The sequence below is a fragment of the Chanos chanos genome, chromosome 3 (genome assembly GCF_902362185.1).
Source record: "Chanos chanos chromosome 3, fChaCha1.1, whole genome shotgun sequence".
NCBI lineage: Eukaryota > Metazoa > Chordata > Actinopteri > Gonorynchiformes > Chanidae > Chanos > Chanos chanos.
In genome coordinates, this window is record NC_044497.1 from 18,526,500 (window position 1) to 18,549,091 (window position 22,592).

General features: G+C 41.7%; 1 protein-coding gene across 1 annotated transcript; it reads right to left on the minus strand.

The window, feature by feature from the left end:
• Window positions 1–308: 308 nt before the first annotated feature.
• Window positions 309–22,489, minus strand: gfod1 (glucose-fructose oxidoreductase domain containing 1). Its single transcript, XM_030769584.1, has 2 exons — window positions 22,237–22,489; window positions 309–1,289 (listed from the first exon to the last, which is right to left on the minus strand). The coding sequence occupies exons 1-2, from the start codon at window positions 22,487–22,489 to the stop codon at window positions 367–369; spliced, it is 1,176 nt and encodes a 391-aa protein (XP_030625444.1). The 3' UTR covers window positions 309–366.
• Between the last annotated feature and the right edge of the window lie 103 nt (window positions 22,490–22,592).

A 22,592-nucleotide genomic window follows, 5' to 3' on the forward strand; every position in this document is an offset into this window, starting at 1 on the left:
ATTCATCTCTGTATATCCAGTGTAACTTCATTCATAAGTGGTATTATTCAGATAGAGGAACAGTCCCCTAGAGATAGTATATTACTGTATGTTTGACATAGTTTGGGGAGAACCCTCTAAAACCTTCTCTGCATCTGCATCTGCATCTGCATCTCTCTCTCTCTCTAAACTCATCAGCCAAGCAAGCCATTGGAGGCACAAGTAGGCATATCTCCAACTACAGCAGAACTGGTTTGGATGTGTTCCTCCAGGCCTCTCGGGGGAGCTCTCTGATTTTCATTTAAGCGTCGAGCTACTAAATGTGGCTTTTAACCTTGTGAGACCCCTCAGAGGACAACTTCATTAGCAGCCATTCTGTAAGCAGCTCTAGCAATAAAGCGACATCCTGCTTCGACGCATGGCCTCGCTTATCAGGTAGGCCGGACTGACATCTGGCTCCTCCGTCATCACCACAATGTTCTGCCATTCGCCACACTGGTTGGACTTCTTGATTGTGTCCACCACGCAAAGTGCATACAGGCAGTCCTCGAAGGTCGCCGCCATGGTAAGCGGCCGTCCGTCCCAAGTGCGGCGGTCATCCTGATTCTGGAAAGCCTGTCGCACTGCTTGCACCATGCAGATGGTGCCTGTGAGGTAGGGCGAAGGGATGTCGCTAAAAGCCTTGTCAGGCAGCGAGGCATTGCCCAGAGGCGTACTGTCCTTGAGCAGGAGTTCCTGTCCGCCCTCTCCGCTGTTCTTTTGCCCATACAGGTCCGTGCCGCTCACCGTTAGCCGACCAGCTGTGCCCACCACCACCACCTCCTGGCGGAACTCGCCGGGGACGTTGAAGTTTAGCGTAACAGTACAGCAGGCTCCTCCCTCCAGAACCATCTGAAAGGTACAGAAATCATCACTGGTGATCTGCCGGATCCCACGGATGTGGTCCGTCTGCTTGACGAAGGTCTTTAGGAAGCCATGCACCTTGGCGGCCCGTCGGCCAGTCAGGAAGGTCAGCAGGTCGATGATGTAGCTGCCCACAGAGTGGAGCCCTCCGCCACCCATGAGGTCATCACAGCTCCAGTTGTATTTCTTACCTAGGAGGCTGCCACCGTGAACCTGTGCCTCACAGACAAGCAACTCTCCCACATATCCCTCCTCCAGCAGCTCCTTCATGCGTACAAATGCTGGCAGAAAGCGCAGGACATTACCCATTATGCTCAGCAGTTTGGGGTAGTACTGGGCAGCTGACATCATACGGAAAGCGTCTAGTGGTGTGGCTGTGCGGTCACAGATAACATTCTTGCCAATACCTTCGGTGGTAGGAGAGAGAGAGAGAGAGAGAGAGAGAGAGAGTTAATTAAAGGATGAACACGTAATAGTACAATCCAAAAAAAACAAGACCATCTCAAACTGTTATGTTAAAGCTACAGCTGGCAGAGATGAATAGCTCATGCTCCCTAATCAAGAACGAGAGGTCAAATCGGAATTAACAAGGCAACAAAGGAGATGACATCAGCAGGCGGACTAGGTCAGTTTTGCTTTTGTTCTAAATCTCCAACCAGGGAGGAAATGGTCGACCTCCTTTAACCTATGAGGGGGGTGTCTTTCGCCCCAGTGTATTACAGACAGCAGTGTGGGTCACTGCAAGGGAAGGAGGAGGGATACAGCAGAAATGCGGTCAAAGCACATCAAAAGAGGCCTAATTAATCTTTTCCTTTCATTTTATCACTTCTAAATCCCAACAGATGACGAGCGCTGCCAAGCATGAATACTAATGTGAGATGTGATGGCTGCAGAGTGCTCAGTTTCAAAGACGTTGCATACATCACTCTCCAGTCAGTAAGTTCTATATTCAAATCATCCCAATGATCGGGACGAAGAGGCTGAAACAATTAACACAGGCATGCTAATCGCCGATTACACCATTCATGCTCAAGGGCACTTTCCCCACAGCAATTTTCTCTTCCAGAACTCTCAACAGTGATAATTGAGAGAGTTGTGAAAAGTCATTGGAGGGACCAGGGCACCAGGGAAGCAGGCTTCCCGACCTGAAACCGGAGGAGTGTCTTTATGTTCTCCTCTGTGAAAAGTAATTACAGACTGCTTTTACCACACGATACAGATATGGTTAAGATGTTTCTTTTAAAGATTGTAGCAGTCGATTGAAAGAGTATGTTAAGCTTGATTTAATAGCGATAAAAGCATCTGAGAAATTTCTAATGAAGAAAAAAAGAGTGGTTAAGTGGCCATATTGTAATGTTACTCTTGAAAGTTTGCTTTAATCTGTGTGGTCCTTTGGTATGCTGCAAACGGACCAGTTGATTAGCCTGGTCAAACAGCACGGTAGTTGGATAACTGCCATTCAGGCTGCATTCCCCAACCCCCTTAGACCAGCCCATGACCTTTTCCTGAAAGAGGCCCATTTGATGAACAGCAGCCCTCCTGCCTTCCAGAGACTTTTCGACACACAACTTCCCAGCTAATCTCCCATTAGCTCACAATGTAGGATCTGAGCCAGAAAATTAATCCGGTTGACCCACTTTTACACTGTTGTGGCTAAAAGAAAAAAAAAAAAAACAACTATTATGACCAAGAGGGTAAAACAGCAAATCCCACACAAGGAGGCCCCAACTGCAAGTAAATTCTGATGATTTACAGTGTATGGTAACTCATGCTGTGGCACACAAATAAAACCTTAGCCATTTCTAAACATACTGAAAACACTCGCTGTATTGTCAGTGTGCAATGGTGCTGCTGCTGACAAGTCTGTCAGCTGAAGGTGACCTTTTTCTTTCTAAGCCTCTAAATTGTGACCAATCACAGAATACAGTACAAGCACAACTGTGCAGACTGTCTCCCAGACAATGAGGGCCCTCATTATTTTCCAAACCTTAAGAGGACCTGTGTTTCCATCCTCTCCCTTGGAGACTATTACAAACACAGGTGACCACACATAGGCCTACATACAAAATACCCCTTAATTAATTACTGTAAATTTTCACTCTGATTTTGCACAACAAATGATCACACGTGTTCTATGTTCACAAAAGGAGAGTGGATACATCCTTTGTCCTTGAAGAATGTATCCATGCGGATACTGATATTCCACAGTGTACTGGAAGATGTGATCAGAACTGACAGGAGTGACAGGAGAGCTGACCAACAGGGTCACTTAACTTAAAGAGATGACAGCAAATGTGTCAGAGATAGTCCAATGGTCTGTCACTATCTGAGGATATCCCATAGTAATCAGGCTAAAACATGACACCTCCCACCACTCAGATGAGTATGTCTCTTACTCTTCGTTGCTCATACTCACACTTGGACAATAGTTATATATGACGTTACTGTCTTAATAGAAATACTATGACAACAATTATAATATTTCATTTAGGAATACTAAATGAAAGTGCGCACTCTCACAAATGTAAGAGACGTTACAGATTATGGTAATTATGGTTAAACTTTAAGCTTGGATTGAGAACTCATCTCAAAAATCACCTCATCAGCTTGGGATGCAGTGCTGTGCAACTGTGTAATCCCCTCTAAATATCACTAGAAAGAATGAAGGGGAAAAAAAAAACTGTTTGAAGATTTAATTTAGAAACTCATCTGTGTGGCAACTTGTCAAAAATATGATTTAGGCCTAAGCCTGAAAAGCTACAGGAAACATTTCAAATTTCTTCCTCCTCTGGAGACAGAGCTGCAGGGATTCTAGGGCTACGTTAATCCAGTTCGTCACCAAACTCTGTCCACACAGACTCTGTTCAGTTTGTGCTACAAAGTCATTATGAAATGGCTGTCTCTTGGGTGAGACCAGAGCTCCCTACATAGATCTGACACTATCTTTGAGATTAAAGCAACCCCTCTCTCTTCCCCCCAAAGCCATCAATAATACAAGCATAGACCAGCTGACACACTTCAAAGCTGTTGACGGTGAGAGTGCTGAACTTGTACAGCAGGCCTGATACAGATTGGCAATTCAAAGAGCAACTCCAACATCAACAGCCACAGTCAGTCTTGTCCAGAATCCCTTTTCACATCATCTTTGTCATCTCAGGGTGTAAAAACACCATATTCTAATTCAGAAACCAAAAATATGATTTAAGGTTGAAAAGCCAGGGAAATACAGAAAAACTAGAAAAAGATTTAGAAAATCAGGAGAATCAACAGATGCCAACCTTCCTTCCAAAGTCTGAATGACTTCCAACATTCAGCGTTAATGACTGTGATCAGTGTGATATAATTAAAAAGCCAACAAGACAACCTAAACATGAAAAGGTCAATATTTCCTTATAAGGCTAGTTAAGCAGTGAGCATGTGTAGTGTCATGTAAAGACATCACTGACCAATGAGCATCAAGCCCAATGAATGAATGATGCAATAGGTATGATACCATAACAAAATGGGAGTCAACCACAAATGAGTCATGTATGTGTGGTAACCAAAATTAATTCCTGTGAAAAAGGAAGCTCTTAGCAGGATGTATCTAATCACACTAGGGGTTAAGACTCAGGTTTTTGATCAGTACGGAAAGGAACTGGAATGGAAATGAGCCAGCCGAGATCTAAAAACGTACATCAGCTCCCATGAGTCCACAGTCCTCCCTGACTTTCCCCTGTGCAATAGCGCTGAGCAAGGTAGTACTGATCCACACAACTGACTGAATGAATAAAGAAAGAAGAAAGGATTTTGTATTTCTGTTAGCTTGTTATTACATCTCAGATCTTTTTTTTTAACAGAAATAGCCACCTCTATTTAGCATATACTGAATACATTTGTAGATATGACATCTAGCCTACAGCTGACTGAATCAGTATTCATCTACAGACCACTGTCTCTTAATCAGCCTAGCCTGAGCAATTCACTGAATGTATTATTGATAAATTGTAAGAATGTTATTTGTAGTTAATGGAGAGTGATATAAACTCTATCTGCTGTATTTCTTTCCTCAAAAATAGCTTAGCTGAAATCTTTGTATTTGCTAGACAAGATCTGGAGTAGAGTGTAAAGCCCAAGAGAGCAGTCAGGTAAATGCAACTCTATGAGACTGGAAGAAATGAAAAGCATACTACAGCAATGCATACCTAAAATGCAAAGATTAAAATTGCTTAAAAAAAAAAAAAAATTGCACGCACACGGTATACGTTGGCATGGAAGGAATAATAAACCTGTGTGGTATTTACAACTTTCTCTCACAAAAAAAACAGAAGATCCTATTAATGTGAGAAAATATGACTTGAACTGTGTTCTAGTAAGCAGGTAATTGCCTGGCAAAGAGATGTGACAATGAAAAGCCTGACAGATTCACAGCTACTAACCACACTGGGTCAAAGTGAGCCATGAGAGGAGAAAATGCTTAATGCTACAGTGATGATTACAGAACCACTGCAGAGCTAAATGAAAGAATAGAGACAGCGAGAGCAGAAAGGGATGACAGAGAAGCTATCGGTGAGCTGGGTGTGAGAGGAAAAGAAAACCTTGACAAGAAAAGAGAGAGCAGGGTGTCTCTGTGTAGAAGTCATTTACACACTGCTGCTTACTCTCTGTATTGGTTAGAAAAGACTGAACACTTCTTCTGTGCATGAAGCACATTTGGTCCTTTCAGTGATTTTAAAATTGACCTTCAGTAAACAGCTTTAAAGTGAATGTCTGATAATACAGTGGCAAACCTGGCCTGAGATTCTTATCTATGCTGTAGCAGTAATTTATCTTGCCTCTATTTTATAATTAAATTAAATTAATCAGAATATATTAATTAAATCATAAATCTAAATTAGAACTCTTTTACAAATATTCTTGTGCATCTTGAATCACTACAGTAATATAACCATATATAACACCATGTATCCAGCACATTTACACTGGCCTAATTATTAAATGAATGAATAGTATTAGGCTAGTAAAATGGTCCAGCTCACAGGCTCATCATGCAGAATGTCTGAGTCAGTGGATTGGAGGGAATGGTTTCCCTGGAAACAATAACAGAGGCAGAGCCAAGCCAAGCCAAGCATACTCACACTAACAGACCAATGAGAGAAGGCACACATGGGTCTGTCTGTAGAGACTACTGTAGTAGTCCCATGCCTCATCTTCACCTGACAGCAATGCAGGACACATACACACACTTCTCACCCCATTACCTCAGGCTCGCAAACAACACCAGTGTAGTAGAGTAAAAAAAAAAGTCTGGTAAAACAGGTCCAACACAACACACACACACACACACACACACACGTGACAAAAGATTTTTCTGAGTGTTGCTCTGTTCTCTGATTACTTAGTACATAGCAGTGAATGAAGATGGAAATGTGACTCAAAGTGTGTGTGTGTGTGTGTGTGTGTGTGTGTGTGTGTGTGTGTACGTGTTTGGGATGTGGCGCAGCTGCATCCTTAAGACAAAGAGCCCAGCGGCCTCCTGCAGGGTTGTAGTGTGTTGTGCTTTACACACTGCCACATTAATCAACTGTGAGATTCCTGCATGGCTGCACAATATTCCAATAAAGCCACGCGTCCACACGCCCAGATACACATTAGGGACCCAGAAAGGCAGAGCAGACACAAGCCTCAAGCTCTGCTGCTATGAAGCATGTTCAGCCTTACTGAATCTGAGGGGCAATAGAGCAAATAAACAAACAAACAAAGACACAGATGTAAACATCTGTCATGGGAGGCAATGCCTGTACACACACACACACATACAATAAGTGAAGACAGAAAAGGAAACAATGTATATGCGCGAACGCAGACACACACAGACACAGACACACTGATATCAAAGGGAAGAGGTCTGTCAGCTCAGGTCCAGCCAAAATACACCAGTGACGCAAAAAGCACACTCTTCATTACAATACTCACATTAACTGTACATGCACACAAATACCACCTCCATGGGGAGGAAAAGAAGAGCAAGAGGGTTGGGGGTCTGGAGGCTTTCTGCAGATAGAGCAGGGGGCTGTCTCTGGTTTGAATTACAGCTCCTCTGGGTGACTGAACCCAGCCCTCAGCGCATGCAGAATCGATCTGAGGCGTGCCGATAAGTGTCCACTCCTGGGTGTGCGCACAAACACACACACACACAAAGGCCAACTGACTGCCTCCAGTGACCAGACAACCCAGATATGACTGGCTGAGGTCAACTCTACACAATCTGGCTGATGTTTTGTTCACTCAGAGCTTCTGCATCACCAAGAAAGAATATGATGTGTTTAAGAGGTGACTCTAATTGAGTGATTAACATCTATTTTAATACTGAAAAAACATGAAAACTGAAAAAACAAGCAAACAAACAAAATACATGGTTTTCAGAGAGGCCTGCAAATGTCCTGAAAACGTCTAAATATCGTAATAAACAAATAAATAAATAAAATTTTTAAAAAAAGAAAGAAAGAAAATTGTGTGTGGAACCGGTTGGACATCATCTATGTGACATCCATGCCTGATAGCATCTCAGACGTGCATCTCAGAGGCTCCTAGAGGTCAGAACAGGAAGCCCTTACTGTCTGCGTGTGTGGCTCAGTGAACGTTCTGAGTGACTAACCTACCAGCCTCTCTAACACTGTTACCACACTCACACGCCCAGCTGGAGCTACGGCTGCAAACACTCTAAATGCTGAAAGAAGCAGAAAACGTTTGTGACGGAAAAATATACTTCCATAGGTGCCACCCTAAGGTTTGAGCTCTGTTTAATAAAAAACCATTACTGCAGAGACGTAGACTGTTTTCCAGAAGATGCAGTGGGTTTATAATTAGAAGGAGCTGCTGAGCAGCAGAAAGAATGGTATGCTCAGTAAAACAATCGAATAACTGACACTGACTTTATAGAAAACTTTATATTACAGCGTGCCCCCCCCCCCAAGTAAATAAAGAAATAAAGAAATAAAGAAATAAATAAAGGAGAGGTGATTGAGACATTGATATGTATAATAGTAATCTTGTCTATAATACAGGCCAAAATACAGGGAAATATATGAGAAAGGTCACCATCATCCATCATTAGCCCTTACACCACTAATGAGTTCTGATTAAACATTTGCTTTAAGTTAGCACAACAAATACTGTTGTACAAAAATACAAAGTTTTTTCCCCCTGATTGTGGGAAAATTTAGGCTCCGGTTAGAACTTCTGCTTTGTTACCTGAAAACACTGTTTGTTTGTTTGTTTGTCTTTCTGTCAGGATGAATAGAGCTGCCTGAGGACAGGTTGACAAACCAGACACTTTTCTGCTGACTAATTCCCTCTAACAGTGCCTTTGGCTGCAGCCCCAGCTGGTCTGCAACACCACCATTAGCATCATCATATCAATACACCCACGCTCAAAAGTTGATGGATGAGTCCATCTCTGTGAGTAAAACAATGTTTGTTTAACTGGACCTGAAAGAAGACATGCACAAAAAGGTCTTAATGGGGCTGAGGGGTAGAAACAACTTTAACTTTGTTTTTTTTTGTCAACCAGCTACTTTTCTCAGCTGCATTCTGATGGGCCATTGCCACTGTGTTTTTGTACATCACTGGTGTCAGGAGGAGAACTCATGTCAGTCGCTAATTTGGAGCAACCCACAAAGGGAATGTGTGACTGTACTGCTGGATTAAGAAGCAGTATTTTTAGTACAGTGGAAGCAGGAACATACTATGTTACATTACAGGGATGAGCTCCTGCCATGACCCAAAATCTTGAGAGGATTTTTTTTCTTAAATGTACAAATTTAAAAGTCCTCTGGGATGGTATCAGTTTCATACTGCAATACCAGACAGTGGTCAGAAGGGTGTTTGATTACAGGTCAGAATGTTTTGATTACAGTGAATCTAGTCCAAGGGTTTGAGAATGGAGAAAACAATGGTAATTATAACTAACTTCCCACCAAAAACAGAACAATTCCTGGAAACTTCCAGAACGTTGCAACACAGCTCTCAGGTGTCTACATGAGAACTATGACATTCCATCCCTATCTGATGAGGCCACACTCTTAAACCCTTTTTTGCATGGTACTGTGTCAGTTGTGAAGTAGAGAGCAGGCTTCAAAGACCATCCGTTTGCATTTGGCTACACACAAGAGGTTTGGACGTCACAAACACCATTAGCTCTAATGAGAGGAGGCTCTTCCAGTGTGGATGATGGTGGACATTAGCATCACTTAGTGGGGTTTGTTTACCTGCTAATGCCCAAGAGTACCAGACAGTTGAGAGAGAGAGAGAGAGAGAGAGAGAGAGAGAGAGAGAGAGTGAGAACATTTTAAAGTGTAGTAATGTGTGTGTGTGTGTGTGTGTGTGTGTGCGTGTGTGTGTGAGAGAGAGACATATCTGGAGCAGCAATAACACTGGCAAATAACTACAAAAATATCTGTTAGTCACGGCACAGCTGACTCAAAGTGCTCTGGATTAGTTCCCTGTACATTTTCTATCCTTTCTTAAACTGCAGCTAAGGCTTTATGCATCTAAACAGGTTTTGATAAGCCAAACAGGACAAAACAGCAAAGCATTTGTTCTGTAGCTATGTTTTACCTTATCTCAAACAGTCACACACGGTTAACAACATGTGATTGCTCTTGTCACTCTTGTTGGTGCTCAGTTACATTGAAGAACTTCTTTGTCTGATTTTCTGATTCCATTTTTATCCTCTTTCTCTTTTATAGGCAAACAAAAGACACTGATTTCCTGTCAACATGCCGTGTGCACTGTCAAGCCCTCTTGTCCACAGGGACCAATTAGCCACACTGCCAACCTCATCTCATTACGCGACACGGCTAAAAGACATCCAAGTGTATTAGCGCCACACACAGACAAAAAACAAGTTGGCCTGACTAACAAAGGAACAATGCAAATGACTTCATTTTAATCCTAACCCCCTTTTTTAAAACCCATTGTCATGCAAATATACGGACAGTGGGCAGTCGCTAGGTAAATTAGCCGTGCGCATTAGCCGTAAACAGGCTCTATCCAATTATTCGGAGTATATAAATCTCGCCGCAATCACCGACTACTTAGCGGGGTGAAAAAATGTTTGTCAAGGCCCGACGTCCTGTGAATAATCATGGGGAACATGTTGCCGGGTTTGCGGTTTGTTGCCTGTTATCTTGAATGGAGAAAATAATGGCATTGCGGAAATCCCAGTGGACTGTTTGTTCATCTCTATTCTCTATTCTCGCAGTCAAGTACCAGGGCTCATTGTCTGAAGGCACATGTCACACCGCTGAATCCTTTCTCTGTTAAGTCCCTCGAGCTGTTTTTCTAAGGAGGATAAATCTTCATGTGACAATGCTTTTTACTGTGAAGAGACTTTCCGTCTTGCTTGTCATTCTACATACATTATATTTTAATAGTCTCTCTCTATCTCTCTCAATCAGTGGCCAGTGAAAGCACTGAATGGAAACTCATATACACTGAGTTTCTCTTTTGAGACATTCTTCCCTTTAGATCTACTCAGTTCCCTATCAATACCATTGCTGTCTACCAAGGGGTGAGTAAAATGGATGGACTATATGAAAAGTGCTTCTTTGTCCCTCCTCCAACCTCTTTACGTGTGCTATGTGCTGAAGCTAACTGGGATCAGCTGTCTCTGCCATAACTCAAACATGAGTCACAACAAATCTACGGCTGTATTAATTTGATATGGACACAGCGTTCCTCCACGAACCAGCAAAGTCATCCCTCCCCATCCCCCTAGCCTGCTGGTCACTGATGCGGGGGGGGGGGGGGGGGGATTAACACGTGTTCCCGTGTGCATGTGACAGTCATGCACGTCAAATCCTAATCCCGTTTCTCCTTAAATGATGACAGGGCAGTGGAAATACGAAGCAGACGAAACAAGAGGCTTCCAAGAAAAGGAAGAACGACAAACATCTTCTGAATATCAGTCAGGATTAATCCTAATCTCCTGGAACATGTCACAGTATTTGAGGGATGAAGACAGTTACGTTTGACAGTTACGTTTTGATACGTTTGAGTTAGTCCTTCAACGTCCTTCTGAGATGTAAAATTAACAGAATGGATGGACTGAACCACATTTACCTGACTGTCAAACCATCCGTCAATGTTCTTATGGGTCTCTACCTACTCAAACCAGGAATAACAGAGTATATGAGACAGAAAAGCAAATTAGAGGCAAAAGAGACAAAAAAACTCACCAGTAATATCAGTCTTCGTAAGACAGGGGAGAGCATGTATTGTTTCAAGATTCACTTATAATTCAGTTGTGGGATTATTACATTACTTTGAACAAGTTAGGCTTTTGTGTGGCAGCGTTTCACAGAGCAGGGGTCTTTCTCTAACAGGACAATCAGGACTTTTGATGGCATGTTTACTGCACACATCCTCCAAACTGAGAACTAACCCAGCCAAATGCCTTTTCGATCGACCAGCATGAAACCTAATATCGTATATATCAAGGCTGATTTGGTCTGCAGGTTCCACACTGTCTGTCACTACAGTCTGTGAAACATTCAGGCCCTTGCAAATAGCTCACTATCCGTGTGCTGAAAACGAGATCCTTATTTAATCCAGTTTTGCAGTATTGCAACTGTGAGTTACAACAACAGACAAAAAAAGCCTAAAAGCATGATCACCAATGATAGCTTTAATAATTACAGCCGCAGACCCATTCAGTATCATCAGTGTCATCAGCCCAGTCACCACGGCGTGAGAAGAAGAGAGGAAGAAAAGGAGTTTAGTGGATTTAATGAAGGAAGACATCTCCACAGACTCACAGTGATCACTCACACACACACACACACACACACACACACACACACACACACACACACACACAGAGTCAAAACAGCTGTAGGCTGATGCAGCCGCAGCTCTGCCCTCTGCTCTCTCTCTCTCTGTCTCTCATCACTCACTCTCATTTAAGACAGCTACAAATGGACTGTGTGTGTGTTTCTTTAGGGAATATGGAGGGAGAAGAGAAACATTAACGCCTGGCTAGCTCTTTTGAATAAAAAGTAGGAAAAAAAAGGAGTCAGAGGGCCTCGTATTGTTACTGTGGCAATAGTCTCCTCCCTGCCACACCCCCCACCCCCTCCCAGGGTCACTGAAACACTGAAAAAAAAAGGAGGAGGGTGGGAGGGGAGAGAAAGGGGTGGATGGGAGGGGGAGAAAGAGAGCAGGAAAGACAGCAGGAAAAAATGACAGAGCAAGAGAATGGACAAAGAGCGAGAGAAAGAGAGAGACAGAGAGAGAGTGGACAAAGAGAGACTGAGAATATCATGGCTTCAAGGCAGCAAGGGCAGGAACCCACTCTTCTCAGTGTGAGATAAAGGAAGAGAGTCAGGTCTGTGGGCGTTATGAGACTGTGTCATATTCCACACTATAGATGATCTGAGAATGACAATGCTCGGAGGGGGATTTCCACATTAAAAAAAAATGAATACGAGAAATATTGATCAGGCTTCATTTATAGACATTTTTTAAGCATTTAAATCCTGGTACATTAAGGCTTCAATTTAGTTATTTCTTGTTAAGCTGTTATTTTCTGATTTTCATTAATGTTTAATTAATGTTCTCCTCTAAACTCTCCCTTAGGATTTGTGAATTAAATTAAGACTACAACCCAAGACAAACCTCATATATCTTAATATACAAAGAAGCAACCCGGTTTGGGCGTTCCTTATGGTTACAACTAAATTCTTCCTTCATTACTTTGGAAGACCTTAGTAAACACACACTGGTGGCAGACAAACAAATTCCCAAAACAAAGTAAAATGCTTATCCTCTGAAAATGGAGGACAGTTTTTGGTAGAGGGACACAATCATGCTCTGGTTTGATGGGAAATATTGATAGCAGGAACATGAGAGAAAGGCACTTTTAATAAGCTTATTAGCTTATTAAAGAGTCTTATTCGACAGATGTCCCTTATCTTTCCCAGTCCATGCTGTGTCAGGAAGACTGAGGGCTTTGCCTATCGACGCCATTCTTCTGTGTGTATGCAAAGTTCAGCATTTGCATAGTCGGGACAGGAGCAACCTTATCTAGTCTACTGACAGATCAAAGGTCAAAGGGACATCAGCACTCATGAAAAAAATGAAGGCCATCTTTCCATTAGAACAGTTTTTCTTGATGCCTTATCTGTTTGCTGTGTCCAAACTATGGTTGGATTAGTTCATATTTTAGTTAGCTCTGAATGAAAACACACTAATGTACAGTATGGCACGTGTCCTTCATTATTCAGCTGAATGACAAAGAGTGTTGAAAAGCACAATGAATTTAAAAATCTGAGGATAGTAAGATGATTTTCTTTCTTAACCATGCAGGGACAATAAAGGGACAATTTGAGAGAGGAACTGTATTCAATGAAATATAACAAGTGAAAAAACTTAAAATACTGATAAAAATGATCTGAGCATTTATTGAGTGTTTCTGACAAGTATTGTGAAGGTAAATCAACACTTGTGATATTCTGATATGCTGATACTGTGATAGCTAATGTCAGCCACTGTTTCCACTGGAGGATAAAGGGCAGTCTATATTTATCAGTTCTTCATCTCAAGGGGGGAGAAACTCATTTGGCAGGTGACATTAGAGAGGGATTCAGTTCAGATGCTAAACAGAACGTCAGGGAAAGTCAAGAAAATGCGGGTATTGATAATCAAGACAGACAGGTGATCAAAGCCACAATGATGATGTCAAAGGATAGCCTATTCACCAAAAATCAATAGGACAACCAAAGGAACTTTGTTTACCCATATTTCGTAACACTACATTTTAAATCTCTGGACCGTGTGTGTCTAAAATAAGCTCACATTTAAGGACAGTTTCTATAACATGCAAATATGACACATCCTCCAAAGAGACACAGCTCAAGGGATACACACAAGCCTGATTTTTTCATTACCATCACCCATCAGAGGCCTGAGGGGAGGAATAATCTGCTAATTGAGGTGTGCGCCAACAAGACCGACATTTTCAACGAATTAGAGCGTTATAAGGTGTTCCATCAAAAATCGGTCACATGACTGCTTTTTTTTGTGTGTAAGATAAAATATCACACCTTAATAGAAATATTTTATTATGTCTATTTAGATGTTCTAATTAGTGTTTGAAAACACTGAGGTACAGCTGCAAATTGGCTGTTACTATGTTAGCTTGCTCAGTAATTTTTATCAACGACTTTGTCATTCATTATCAAGTGCAGGAAGCTATTTGGATATATCGCAAAATGACACTTTTAAGCAGTAATTAAGTCAATGCAAAATCATACTGAATAAGAATTAATCTTCACACCCAGCACACGAGAAAACTTGAATAGTGGGCAGTGTTTACAGATGGCGTCAGTTCCTGGGTTGAGCTGCCCTAACTAAACAGCGTCTGTTTGTTCCACTCTCTTTAAGTCGATTTAACCTGCTTGTTTCAATTTAAAAATCGTAACTGACAATTCAAGCAGTCACTCACTTAGAGCCACCCTTAAGCAGCTGTGTTTCTGTGTTTGTGTAAAGGTTGCGATTCCACGAAGAGGCCAAAACACATTTAAGATGCGACCATGATCACCTGTAAAACGGATCAGAACCATGGGAAATAAATACTAGAGAGGTAGGTAAGCACAGACAATAGGCTCGAACATAAAGAAGAATGAAACACGTTAAATTACACCATTGTGTTTCTATGGTATATCACCACATGGATAGCCTTCTCTTAAGGTCATATTTACTGACATCAAACTAAATGCAGATAACAAAGAACACGACCAAACCCTGGAGCGCCTCCAAAGGCCTGTTAGCATTTACCTGTGGTCTGATTGGTTTGTCTGAACTCAGATGTTCACATGCTTATAGCTTTAGTGATATCAGGCCCTTGGTGCAGGCCGCAGAGTAAGACTCAGTGAGAAAACAGGAGATAAGAGAGTTTAGTCACATAGATATGTGTGAGGACCTTAGTGCCTTGCCATACAGCAAAAAATGGATTTATATTCCTGCATGGATCATATGCCTTTCAAACAAAAGAGCTAGACTGACAGTCTGTTTACAAATAAAGGGGGTATTCCAGAAAGCGGGTTTAGTGAAAACTCAGAGTTAGTTAACTCAGAGTATGTAGTAAGTGTCCTATTAGAAGAGCCTTATGGCTTCATTCTCCTAGCAAAACAAAGCCATGGGGCTCTTCTGTTAGGAGGTTTACTACTTGCTCTGAGTTAACTAACTAAGAGTTTTCACTAAACCCGCTTTCTGGAACACCCCCCAGTTGACATCAGACAAAAATCTTCATACAACTGAAAGCGGTAATGTCATCTCCTTATGACTGTCAATATTTGGACTTAACCTTTTCATCACACAAAGAAGTGGTTGTTCCAGTAAAATAAATATATTTCCAGAATGTCTTAAAGACAGAAGAGGGTTACACTTCGGAACACATTAAACGAAAGTATTAAACCACTAAAATTCGAACACGACTTCCTTTTTCTTTTTTGGTGAAAAGAGAAGCGGAAGGATGTTATAAAGCCCAGTGTGAGTCAGTGAGGTCAGGCGAGTCAGATCAGAGCCCTAAAAAAAAGATAAAAACAAAGACACTTAAAAACTGTAACATGCACGCAGTCTGCAATCATCATTAGCATTGTCAGAGCGGAGAACTCCTGCTTCCTGTATCCTGCAATGACATCACTACCTACACAAGCCAAAACCGCCTAAAAACTCAAATGTATACACACGCGCGCGCGCGCGCGCACACATGTATACACACACCTGCTAACTAACAGTTACATCGCAGCATAAGCACATACAAGCCACAGGAAGTGAGAATGTTTCGAGTCTACCCAGCCATTAAACATGCCCCTTCCGGTGTTTAACACCCTGATATTAGCCTTCATCTGATAAAGCTACAACACATATCAAACTGTGCGCATAATAATCATGAACATCATTTATCAGACGGACACAGGCTCATGCCACAGAGTAGGTTGCTGAGGTATTTTAATCGCCAACTTGGTGTGTTTACAGATACTGAGAGAAAACTTGATTTTTCCTGATTGTTTAAATCTGTACACCATTTGCTAATCTCTGACTCTGTAATTACAGAGTAAACATAACAAGGACATGGTAGAGGTGCTAGAGGCTAATCACTGATGAAAGGGTCTTTAACAGAGGGCTTTTTAAATTCAGACACACTTGACAGACATTTGAATTGTCTGTCTTACAACCCTTTCACAAGTGGTGATGAAGTACATGATGTCGCCTTTAATATGTGTAATAGAGCCCCTCGACTCTCCCCGGCAGGCCAGACAGGACAGGCTAGCCTCATGTTTGGTATTCCCAAAGGTCTAATTTGGACACAACATCATGGCGGGGCCCATATGGGGAGAGGAGTAGTTTTCTGTTTCTCCATAATTGCTGAAATTTCAGCCTTGGCAATCTACTCCTTGGCCATGTAAACCAAGTAAACCAAGGAAAAGACTGTTTAGGGAAGAAAATTACATTATTCAAGTGTTTGGTAGTGAATCAGTGCTGAAGCATGAGTCTAAATGCTTCATTAGAACCTCTGAACTATTAATTATGTTGTCATGATCAGGTTAATAGCTTTGTAATGACTAAGGAGATGTAGAACATCTTTATGAAGTTTTCTGTAACAATGTCTGAGAGAAAATGTCTTTTGTAAACAACAGTGATTCATGTCAAATTCTGTATATTGCATTATAGCATTAGCATTATAACAAAATTATTTGCACTCTTTCACATCTCATAAATGAAATCTCTTGCCTGATTATTACACATTCCCTAGGAAATATGAAATATATTTGTATATATGTGTGTGTGTGTGTGTGTGTATATATATATATATATACACACACATATATATACACACACACACACACACACACACACATATATATATATATATATATATATATATATATACACATATATATATTAAAAGGGATGTGTGTATATAATGACTATATATATACTTTCATGTTATTAAGTGGCTAAACATACATTGTCATGCAGTGCTGTCAACAATTTAAACTTAAAATGCATCCATTTCTGATGACATTGCAATATTAAGCCAAAACTATAACTTTAGGTTGGTACACAGTTACACCACCTGAAAGTTTCTATACAGTAAACTCAGACATGTTGATAAAACAAACAAATAAAAAAAAAAACCTTGATCATGTTATAAAACTAATAGACTTATGTAGGTTACACTCTCACACCACAACAGCTACCAAACCCCTTAGCTGCATGAGCTAACTTTCCCTCAGAGGTAAAGGAGTGTTTAAACCAGATAAGAAAAGGTTCAAACACATGCACCGCTTAATAAAACAACACGAAAACCTGTATGATGACTTCCCTGCCCTTGGAAAAAATATTAGAAATGCGTGATTCTACAGAGTCATAGCAAACAACGTGTCTCTTCTTGCACAAGCAATAACGTAGTCATGAAACCGATTACACAAGTATGCTCTGCTACCTACACCTTTGTGACGCGAAGCTGAAGGTCATTCAAGCTTTCCTAAAACAGATGAAAAATGAATGAGGGAGGGTAACACACTCTGGGAAGCAGAAGCTTCCTTCTCCTAACATGGATGTTCTACCCACATTAAGACAGTGCCTGGCCCAAGAATGCTCACTTTTCAGGGGCTTAGAGAAGGTAGACTGAAAGGCCTTGTTTGGAGGGATTCATTTAGCGAACAAAGGCAATTTCACAGGACCTTAAGACTGCGGCACTCACTCTCAATCATTCTCCTCCCTGCTTCCATTAGCATGTAAATGGCTGTCCAGAAAGCTTAACATGGAGGGCAGGGAGACTCCAAAAACAAGCGCTGGCATTCATTAGAAGCATGGGAATGGCACCATCACCCTTTCTCTGGGGTCTCTTAGAGGTGTCCTCCCGTTGGAAAAGAAAAAAAAAAAAAAAAAAAAACATTGTGAAGCTAGACAGCAAGAGAAGGACAGAACTGAGTGAAAACGGGGGCAAAATGTAACTGAATGTGTGTTTCTGAGACTGAAATACAAGGGTGCAGATTCGTGTAAAAAGGTGAAACATAAATAATGACAGCTTGCAGAGTCCTCCGAGTGGCCTGCCGTCTCCATCTGCCACATTAGTTGAAGAGCTGACTAACAGGCAGTAGAGTATGCAGTAAATCTAAATTATTTTTTCATGGTGTTCTTATCTTGAACCTTTTTTTCACTTTTGAAGTTTGCTTGGTCCTTAAACAACCCATTCACACTTTGGTTACATGCAGTTACACCAACCTGACATGAGCTGATCTCAATTCAGTTTTTCACTCAAACTTATCTTGATCCTAACTATTTCAAATATATTAAAATGAATGTACCTGGATGTGAATGGGGAAAAGCAATTTGCAAGCATCACTGCATATCATGGAAACAGATCCATTTGGACTTCTGAGAACAAACCAGTTTGCAGTGTTTTGTGCTGTACACCCTAGGTAGCACTTGGTAAGACCTGTTCTATTCTTAGATCCCCCCTACAGTCTATGATGGCAAAGAACTGCCCATCTGCCCACATCCGTGGACGCTGGGCTGTGTTACGTGATACCTCTACCTGCTACAGCTGTAATGAGTGGCCCACAATGCCTCCGAAAGGTCAGCTGCATTAGCCTGAGAAAATCAGTGAGAACAACATGAGCGTGGTCTGTGTGTGTACACAGCAGGCCTCTGCACTAGAGCCCATCGCTCTAGCATGCTTTCCTAACAGATAAGCATTGGAGAGATAGAGAGATATGGCTGATTGTGTCAGGTCAGTCTTCCATTTGAAGGCTGAGAACAATCTGATCCAGTGCACAGGGCTAAACCATCATAAAAGAAGGGTGAGATGTGCATAAGGTCGTTTATGGTGAGATAGGACTCCTTTGTCCCTGTAATTCTGCCTCTGTTCAACACGACATGACTGTGCTTTTATACGACACACATTTAAGTTTGATACTAACCAGTGGACATATTGCATCTGGAATAAAAACCAAGACGTATGCATGTGTGTGTGTGTGTGTGTGTAGCACACACTGTTCTGCAAAACAACAGAGAAAACTTCATCTTGTACATTTTAAGAAGATTAAAAAAAAAATTCTTTATATCACCGAATTCTATCCATACACATAGAGGCTACGGAGTAACCCAGATCCCATGTGCCCACGTGCATTGCAAATATTAATATATTCTTCTCAAACCAAGCATGCTTTAGACAGCTTTAAATCCCAGCTGCAAGTAAGAGCTACACTTTCACAAGCTCCCAACCAGCAAATGCAAAGACCTCACACAAAGCAGACCCAGTATCACACATAACTATGACTACACACACTATCAGAAAACTGTTCTGTTAATAAATGACACATACCCTAAGCAGAGCAGTTATATACAATGTTTTCTACGTCTCAAGTATTCCAATGCTCTGCCCAAAAAAAAGATATAATTTCAATCAAGTACAAGAATGCAGCCTAACAGGACGAACTGGTTCACTGTAATCTGATGAATTGTGTCCCATGTAGAGTTACTGTCATTGCAGCCATTGAGAAACATGACAATGTAACCGTCTCACCTATTACCACTTGATTCTGCAGCAGTTAAGGTGCATATCTGTCAACACATTTCACTACGCTGTCATTTGTGTTTGCCAGAATCAGCGAATGCAGTCTGAGAAAGCACATTCCTTGCATGGGCTAGCTGATTAGCCTTATCAGCGCAACACACAAAGTAAATATGTCCACAGTATGGTGATAAGAATCGTTCCACGACCTGAAAAGGGGAAGTAGATTTGAATATTGTGCAAAAGCCTCAGATGTGCACAGCCCTTATGGCACTACAGCCATCAGCCAACGATTGTCTTAGTTCTGAGCATAATCCATCTCTCATTCACAGAAAAACTCCACAAAGAACTGGTTTCAAAAGGTGACAGAGGATACCCACACCAGATTTCACACTGAACAACTTTTTTTTTCTTTTGGGGGTATGTAATCCAGGCCAAAAAAAAAAAAAAACCCTACTACCAAGCAAACAAAGTGAAACTGTGGAAGTAACGTGACTAGTGGTAAGCCTATGGAAAAATACTTGTGAAAAGATGAGGATAAAAATAGAGGGCTGTGTCATTTCATTAAGTAAATGTCTGTGGTCATATTTAAATGAATGTTTCAGGCCATGACATTGTTATATTGAAGAGAAACACTGGCAGATGTTGTACAATTTGGATCTGAATTCTGGAGACAAAAAGCACAACTCATTAGCTCCACAGGTATATAATAACATGTACATGCGTGTACATTCATACTAGATTACTTGGGCATAGAACAGCCAGGTGGTGATGTCATATTTACAAAGCACTTTATAAAAATAACACTAAAAAGAAGCTTTTGTGTAAGGTGTTCCTTTATGGATTTGCACTGGTATTGCCACAGAAAACCATAACCTAATATTTACTTAGAGCAGCAAACATAACCCCTTCATTGACACAATTATTGACATAGCCTCTCACAGCCTGACTGGAGTAAAGTTTGACTTCCTGCAATTCCACTGAACACATCCCATAATTCCATTAAACACATTCCCTTGTTTGCCTAACACCTGTAAGCAACCTAGCTCATCAGTCCTGAAAGAATATTCTAGAGGGTGCTCATCTAAATACTGATAACAAAACCACTTAATCATTATTTCCTGAAGGAGAACCAAGAACCAGGATGGCCAGTTTAAGCATCCGGCTAAACTGGTGTGACTTGGTAGCCAGCAGATAACTCTACAACAATAATCTTCTTACTACCACAGCCAATCAGACAAACTATACATAACAGACCCTTCCTGCTGATCTAGTTGACGATTGAATTCCCATTAAGTAGCCTACATTTAACTGCTCAGCCGTGAGAACAAACAAGATGCAGTAACCTCTGATTCAAGTCCATCAAACCGTCGGTGCTGACTTATCCTCTTTTCGGGACGGCTCTCGAGTTACATAACACAACAGCAACCTGCAGTCATCAGAGACCGTATCGTTATATCATGCCCTCGTGCAGTTACCTTTTGCTGGCTCAGTCGGTCGTAGTTATTTTTGGGTCGCTTGGATGAACGCGGCTCCGGAAACGATCCCGACCCAGACTCCCACGGTTATTTTCAACCGTCACTGGACACCTGCGTGCGTCACTCTGTCCATCCCGTCCCGACAAGAACAGCCACACTAGCCAAGTGCATGAGTGTGCTTTAACAGACTGATGTGATAATCGAAAAATGACCTCTGGCAAACCTCGGGCAGTTTCCTGTTGAAACCTAAACCTGGACTCCCTGTCGACTGTATAGCTTTAATAGTTATGAGTTGTTCTGTGCTATGCCACAAAAAAAAAAAAACAAACGTTACCATACAGCTCTACCACGTCTCAGTGCTCTGTCCTAACGGCCAAACAGACCAGTGCATCAGTGTCAACCCGTCACAGCTAATGTGTCTGACATTAAGGCTACCTGCAAGTGTTTGTAGAATGGCATACCATGCTTCAGAGTCAAAGAAAAAAGCCATCAGAAATCCACGGGTGTTAGGGTAGTGTTGTGTACAGATGAGGGAAAAAACGATGTCACATAAGAACTAAAACAAGTGGCCATACTTGACAAAATAGTTATTCTCGACATAGAATTACAGGGCCTTGATTCAGACATCTAAATAAACTACTTACAGTACATTTCTCGATTAAAAAACCCATGGTGCTATGGATACAGTGTCAACCTAAGGTTGAACACAGTCTGTTGCGATGTGAGTGTATGGAATGGATTTTATACGCAAGAGATGAGTAACATATTGGAAAATGTTTCGCCGGTGATGTAATTAGGGGCCATTCGTTCTAGTACTAGCATTGTTATGGTGAATTAGGAGTCACACCTTCACTGCTAGCTCACATCAGGTCACACCTTACTCCAACAATTGGTAGTGTGTCAAGGTCCACACGCTAACAAATATCTGCGACTCACAAAAAATATCGAGTTACCGGACAACCGAACGAGAAGTTGTCTAATAGACAAAAATCGCCGAAAAGCCTATGTCCTTCCTTGCACCATTTATGTCATATTCTGTTACTGTTTCTGTTAGGTTATTGCGACAGAAATCACAACAATGAAGACCAGCCTCGACGTAGTTAGTGTAATGTATCTTTTCTGACGATTCCGGTGTACACTGATTTGACAATAAATTACCAAAGTACTACAGGGGTAGTGACTATATCACGCAGTGCTGTACACGTGGTAAAAGGATTTCAAAGAATTTCATGTCAACCCGCGTGATACAGCGACAGAGCACAATGTCAGAGCGGGGAAAATGCGCTGTCACTCGCCTCTTCCACTCACCAAGCGTTTTGACAGCAATCTGTCTTGTCAGCGGTGGTGGTAGGTTAATGCAAACCAAATCCACATCCTGATGTAGAAGTACGTCGTCGATACGACTGGTGTAAAATGGCACATTCATCTCCTTAGCGAGCTCCTCGGCTTCCTCTTGAGTCCGTCCCCATAAAGCTTTGACAGCGAAACCCTCATTTTTTAAAAGAGGGATAATCACCCTTGCGGTCAAGCTGGTGCCAAATACACCGACCCCGGGCAGCATGGCTTGCCTGTCGCCGTGGTTCACAGCTCTGTTGCGGGCGTCTTCGCTACCATCGCAGCCTCACAGCATAAGCAGCGTCAGAAGCGGGTAGAGTGAAGACTCG

What these genes read in the sequence shown, in the direction of transcription:
- gfod1 (XM_030769584.1), bottom strand. Translation starts at nt 22,489, where the DNA reads ATGCTGCCCGGGGTCGGTGTATTTGGCACCAGCTTGACCGCAAGGGTG. An exon ending in GATTGCTGTCAAAACGCTTG is followed by an intron (nt 1,290 to 22,236) that starts GTGAGTGGAAGA and finishes CTACCACCGAAG; the next exon opens with GTATTGGCAAGAATGTTATC.